The sequence below is a fragment of the Coffea eugenioides genome, chromosome 2 (genome assembly GCF_003713205.1).
Source record: "Coffea eugenioides isolate CCC68of chromosome 2, Ceug_1.0, whole genome shotgun sequence".
Taxonomy (NCBI): Eukaryota; Viridiplantae; Streptophyta; class Magnoliopsida; order Gentianales; family Rubiaceae; genus Coffea; species Coffea eugenioides.
In genome coordinates, this window is record NC_040036.1 from 65,024,269 (window position 1) to 65,030,585 (window position 6,317).

At 32.2% G+C, this 6,317-nt stretch overlaps 1 protein-coding gene across 3 annotated transcripts; it reads right to left on the minus strand.

Moving 5' to 3' along the window:
* Nucleotides 1-211: 211 nt before the first annotated feature.
* On the minus strand, nt 212-3,598 carry LOC113762149 (annexin D3-like). 3 transcript variants are annotated; one of them, XM_027305453.1, is made up of 6 exons: nt 3,379-3,598; nt 3,059-3,279; nt 2,593-2,820; nt 2,073-2,285; nt 1,909-1,998; nt 212-576 (listed from the first exon to the last, which is right to left on the minus strand). In XM_027305453.1, the coding sequence occupies exons 1-6, from the start codon at nt 3,452-3,454 to the stop codon at nt 373-375; spliced, it is 1,032 nt and encodes a 343-aa protein (XP_027161254.1). In that variant the 5' UTR covers nt 3,455-3,598; the 3' UTR covers nt 212-372. The 3 variants fall into 3 exon arrangements, with proteins under 3 accessions (XP_027161254.1, XP_027161253.1, XP_027161255.1); XM_027305452.1 differs by having other exon boundaries at nt 3,059-3,282; XM_027305454.1 differs by having other exon boundaries at nt 3,059-3,204; nt 3,379-3,597.
* Between the last annotated feature and the right edge of the window lie 2,719 nt (nt 3,599-6,317).

Consider the following 6,317-nt stretch of genomic DNA (forward strand, 5'->3'; position numbering starts at 1 on the left):
CCTACAACTAGGAACTATCTAATTGAAATATGAACTACACTCTTGTGAAAAATTTTGGTGAATAGAATAACTGTACTTTAGATTTTTAAGAACCATTTAAGTAGTCTGATACCTTGTTCTTTGATTTAGTTAAAGTAGGAAAAGATTGAGTTCTATGATGAAAAGTGACTAGCTAGAAATAGCCTATTCTAGTAATTTGGAATTTCTAATAGAAATCAAACGTAGTTTTATTCAAGTAACTTCACATACCTAATATACATGTAAAAATCAATATTCTTAAAATACTACTTTCCAATCAATGTTCGCCTAACATTTGATTGCGATCACACATTCATATGAATAGAGGATAGGATCCTTGCCATGTGCAGCAATTTAGACATTTGTTCCAAGTAAGGCCATGAGGAAATCTTGATAATCCCCTGAAGTGTCACCAATAACTGCACTATCAAGACTAGTTTTGTTGGTGTTGAAATATTCTCCCTTAACTTTCATCATATCTATCTCTGCTCGAGTTACTATCACCCTAGTCAGAGAATCCTCATCAGTCCCAAACCCAACAATGGAAGCTCTAATCACCTGAAATTTTCAAATCAAAATATGGGATTGCAAATAGAAAATAGAAAAATCAAAATCAAAAAATCATGTAGATTATCAAGTATTCAGTAGTATCATTTATTTTTTATAGTTCCACAAAAAGTTTTACTAATTTATAAATGGGTTAAATGCACTAAACCCCCACTAAACTTTATCCTTAATTGCATTTTAACTCTCTCAACTCAATAAATAGGCACTTTGCCCCCCTATTTTATATTTTAGGACAAAAGTACCTCTTCCATATTAATTATTATTTTATTTATTTTTTCTTTTTCGCCCTTTTCTACTTTTATTTTTCATATTTTTAAAATTTTTCTCCTTCTCTTATGTGATCAACTAGTTTTTCTCTTTGCTACTATTATCCATATATTAATTTTAATCTTCTTAAACTTATCTTTTATTTATTTCTATCCTTTTTAGTTTTTTGTTATTGAAAATAATAATTATCATAAAGTTTGTGCTATAACAAAATATATATTACCTATACGCATAAATTATTTCATATATTATTTAAATCAGCATATTTAGAGCTTAAAATAAATTAATTTTTAATAGCAATAGCAACAAATTCAAATTGTAATAACATAGTGGTTAATCAACTATGCACTTATGTTAATATTTTTTGAAATAGTCAAATTGCTAAAATATACACTTTTTGATTATGACAGACATATATTAATTTTTTATGCTATTTAATTTGTCTTGAATTTTCTAATAGTGTAATTAAATAAAAAAAGAATAAAATTATAAGTAAAAGATAATTACAATATTATAATAAACATACAAATTAGTAATACTGGTAGGTAAGCGAAATAAAATAGTGACATAAGAGAAGTGAAAAAAAAAAAGAAAATAGTAAACAAAAAAATAAAAGAAAGTAATGGAAAAGGAAAAATAAGGGAATGAATAAACAAAAAAGAAAAAAAATAAAATACTAAGGGCACTTTTGTCTTAAAATGTTAAATAGGGGGACAAAGTGCTTATTTAATAAGTTCAGAGGGTAAAGCGCAACTAAGGATAAAGTTTAGGAGGGTTTAGTACATTAGGATGTGAGAATGAAGCACACAGTACCGGTTAAATTGCCTACAATCTACATTGCCAAGCAGGACTAACCTGTCCAATTTAGTCATCAATCGAATGACATTGGCTTTTGGGTTGAATATTTCCAAGAGAAAATTACCTTAAGAGGGACGGAGTGTAAAAATGAAACTCCACAAACTCAACATTCTACCGAGTCTTATAATCTGTCTGGTAGGGAACTAAGTGGAATTGTATCAGAAACAATGCTGCCAGCTCATTTGAGTTTTGTGTTACCTCTGCAAAGTGTTTTTCAGGGGAGTCTATGCACCAGATGGCCACCTTCAAAATGGATTCCAAATTGCCTTTGCCACAATTCAAAATGTCCTGACAGAGTGTTCTGGAAAGTTAGGAAGCAAAATACTAGGAGGTGTTTGTCAAATAATTAGTCAGAACTGAACCTCATCTATGGAATTTCCAAAGTTTTTCCTGTAATGCAGGAAAGTTTCTTTCAGCTGGAAAACATTTCTGGTGCTAAGGATGGACAGAAAATCATCGTGATCTAATTTCTTCGTCTTGATAACTTCATATAGCTTGGCAGCTTCAGAATTGGCAATAGCAGAATCAACTACATTCTTGTCATATCTATAGGAACTGACTAAACTAACCAAAACCTGACGAAATATGCATCTATTAGTTATAACTTCTGAAACACCATATTCCAGAATAACAAAATATTTCTGAGAGCTAGAAATGGATGAATATTGAGCTATCAAAATCTAGGCTGTAAGCATTCTGAAACGCATTACAAAAAGTCTTAAAGTTGAGGAAAACCAATAACAAAAAGCCAACTCTAAGAAAATGAAAAGATTCAACTGGGAAAAAATCAACAAAAATTTGCCAAAATGCATTCATGATCAGTTAAAAGGACAACAGAACTATGTTTAGTTACACGGATATTATATGAGGGCTTAAATTTACCTTTTGGAGAGACATTGGAACATTTGATATGATGTCTTCTTCAAGTGAACTGTCGAATAGAATTGAATATGCTTGTCTTACAGCAATCAAATGGTGAGGAGATGATGCACATGCTATCTCAACAATTACTTGCAGTTCATTGACACCTTTCCTCCTGGAATTCAAGGCTTCATTTGCCAGCCTTGCATCTCTTTCAGGAGGATCATAAATCCACAGGATAACAGCTTTCTGTCACTTGATATTATAATCATTAGTTAGATAGTTTCCATGTCTGGCAATTAAACTAAGTTTTGAGTTTCTTGAACTTAACTTGAACTAATCAGTACCTGACTTCCTACCGGAAATACCAAATAAATTAGCAATGTTTAGTACTAATTCATAAAAAGTGTAGAAAAGTCTGAGTTATCCCTTTAGGTACTGAAAATCTTATTATCACCAGCAATTAAAAGGGAATTCTGAAAGTTACCCTGAAGTCACCAGACAATTCAGCATTTAGATCATCAATGAGGCACTTATTGTAAAGCTGCTGATAAGTTTCTCCGATTATCCTCCTCTGCCTTGCATTTCTATGTCCCAACACCTTTATGACTGCCTTTTCGTCGGTTCCCAGGCCTAACCATGAATCCAGAATACATGAACAGCACAAAACTACATTCAAACATGTAGTAGTACCAGGAGGTGTTTGTACTACTATATGCAAAAGAGAAACGAAAAGAAAACAAAAGCCACGGAATTTAGATTAAGAAGAAACAGAACAAAAAAGGAAAAGGAAGAGATTAAATAGACCTTGGAAGGCTTTTCTGAGTCTTTCACAGTCTTGTCTTGGAGAAGGAACAACATCCGGAAGTCTTAGCGTAGCCATGGACTTTTGCAGAAAAGCATAACCTTTTTGTTCTTTTTTGGTTTTGGGTTTTATGAGAATGGATAAAATTAATCAGTTACAAAAAATGAGTAATAAATTTTGGTAGAGTTGAATGTTGGCGTTTAATCAATCAATATTCAGTTTCAAATTTTCAGTTCTGTTACTATTCCTTCATTTATTCTGTTCTGTTTATTCTTTACCGTTTCACCTCCTGAAACATGGCAGCAAAGGATGGGAGTTCCAGTCTTCTACTGTTGGACGTTTATACCCTCTCCTACTTTTCATTTCCTTGCAGGTCCTTTTTTTTTTTTAAAGAATAATTTTGGTTGTAGAGTCAAAGTCTACAGCATAAAAAAATTTAACCAAAATCATAATTCTTAATAAACACATTTAACAATTGTAATTATCTCATATGCTAATAGAGCATGCTTAATCCAGATATTGAGGTAGATTTTCCTCAACCGTTTACTAATTTATTGTAAAAAGTTTACCAATTCAATTAAGTATTAGCACTTAGTTTTGCAGCAGTGATCTCAGTGATTGACATTTGACGGTAAAAAATTGCACTGGGCATTCTAGGGTTGAGAACTTGAGATATCCTCATCTAACTGAAAGTAGTTAAAATTTAAAAGAATTGATAAATCGCATGAGTAAAAAGGGCATGTATAGACAGTTATGTTATTGTCTAGTATCAACGTAATATTTCATTTTTTTTATTGTCTCATGCAATTAAACGTTCAAGCCCGATTTCCGGTCTAAATTAGGGCATTAAGATAGGACATATTCAAAGGCAAAACCAATTTTCTGACTACATTTGAAATATAAAATCAGCTTAATATTTAGTAATATTTATGCGTGTCAAGGCTTATCCCAAAACCAAAGAAAAAGATGTAGCAATTATTTGGCATACAGGTCATGTTTAAACAAATTTGTTGGTCTTGAAAAGAAAAAAAAAAAAATTGACATAGATGCAACTACCATCTTATAAATAAAGGTTAAAGAACGCAGGAAAAAAAAATCTAAGTCTTTGGTTGCATTTTCATATTCCCATTACGTTTGATTATTACTCAATTATGTATAAATAGAATTCATTTTCTCAAACTAATAGTTTGTGATAGATGAATAAATTTAGTTAAGGGTAGATTAATTTTGTTGGCAATTAGAATCAATATCTATTATAAAAGAGTAATTGAAGGAAAAGGGAAGCAATATAATACTGCAGTACTTAGGATTTATAAGACGGATATTAAAAGAAAGAAATGCTTTCTGTCTGTTAAATGAACTCCAAACAGAAAGTTAATATGATTGTCTCATTAGGTAGAATTCCAGTTCCACGAAGTCCTTTTAGCTTAATTTGACTTGTTCAAAAGGATAAAGAGTGGGAAGGAAAATGACCAATGTTGACAAATATATCACTCCTATTTTCCTATCTTGTAATTCATGTGTAGCAAATCAAAGCTAGTTGCAGAGAAAATCAATTTCATGAGCTGGATGTCATTCATATGGTTAGTTGGATGTCAATAATTGATGACATTATCCAAGGTCCCAAGTTGCCAGCTAAAGCATCTACAATCCGTAGTGTGAACGATAGAAAGAAACAGCAAAGATGTCCTGCCATGTGATTCACGTTTAACCATTGGGATAAGAAATTATGGTAAGTAAAACGAAAATTTACAAAAGAAATCGAATGGTCAAATTGGGTAGCCATTGGCCTAGTATATCAGACATTTTGGAATATGTAATTCTGAAACTAGCTTACAAAATTGTCATTTCTCTTTTTTTTTTTTAATTTTTGTTCAACAAGGAGTGATGAAACTTAAAAAACGAAACGATACAAATTGCTCACCTTCAACTCTATATATCTCAACAAGGCACGATACAAATTGGTAACTAATAAGCTCTCTCTATTTTCTACTAGAATTAATTTCATCTTGTCCCTCCATAGCCATTCGTGTTTAATACTTGTTTAGGTGGATAAGAGTACATCAGGAAACAGATGCAAATTAGGGTTGCTAAAGTCTTTCCATTCAAAAATATTGTAGAAATTAAACTAATCAATCTGAACGTTTAGCTGTAAATTGATACAATAAGGTGCTAAAGGTGTTAGAATTAATAGTTTCAATACTAAAGTGCAAATCGATAATAGTTCACGGTGCATGTTTCAATTAATTCAAATTTTTATCACTCCAGGTAATTTCTCTTTAGTGTACATATGAAAATACAATTACCTAGATGTGTACGCACGATGGACTAGTACATCAACGTGTTTCACCTTCTTCGGTATTAATTATTGTAACGCTTTTCTTCCAAAAGAAAACGACAATAAACGTGACACCGTAATTATGACGTGATTTGCCCAACGTCAATGAAAATAGAAAGAGAAAGGGAAATGACCTGGCCAAGAGGTCATTATTTTGTACAGGAAGTTTTCAATTTCAAGTTCTTTATCTGTGAGAAGTATCAATTCCAATTCGGACGAGGGGCTGGAGCGGTTGTCAGACAACCGCTCATAAACTTTTCATGGCCAAGATGTTTTGGTCCATCATCAACGGCCAAAACAAAGTCACGTTGCAAAGTTATATCAGCTGAAGAAAACGGCGTCGTTTTCTTCAGTGGCAAATAAAAAAATAAAATTATAGAAACGGATGGAGCATCATCGTCAAACGGCGTCAAATTTATCCCGCCCAAATTATTAATGAAAAGTTCCTTTTGTATCAGAAATCCCCATTTCACTTTCCCCATTTCCCAAACCCTTTTCCCTCTGCTAATGCAAAAGATCACTCCACAAAAGAACTGCCATTTCACTCCACAAAATCACTCCCATTTCACTTCCATTGTCTGCTAATTTCCAAAACAACTGCCT

Coding starts and splice junctions, on each gene's coding strand:
- LOC113762149 (XM_027305452.1), bottom strand. CDS start 3,454: ATGGCTACGCTAAGACTTCCGGATGTTGTTCCTTCTCCAAGACAAGAC. Junction 1,999..2,072: donor TTGGAAATTCCATAGATGAG/GTTCAGTTCTGA, acceptor ACACTCTGTCAG/GACATTTTGAATTGTGGCAA. Junction 577..1,908: donor CTGAAAAACACTTTGCAGAG/GTAACACAAAAC, acceptor TGAAAATTTCAG/GTGATTAGAGCTTCCATTGT.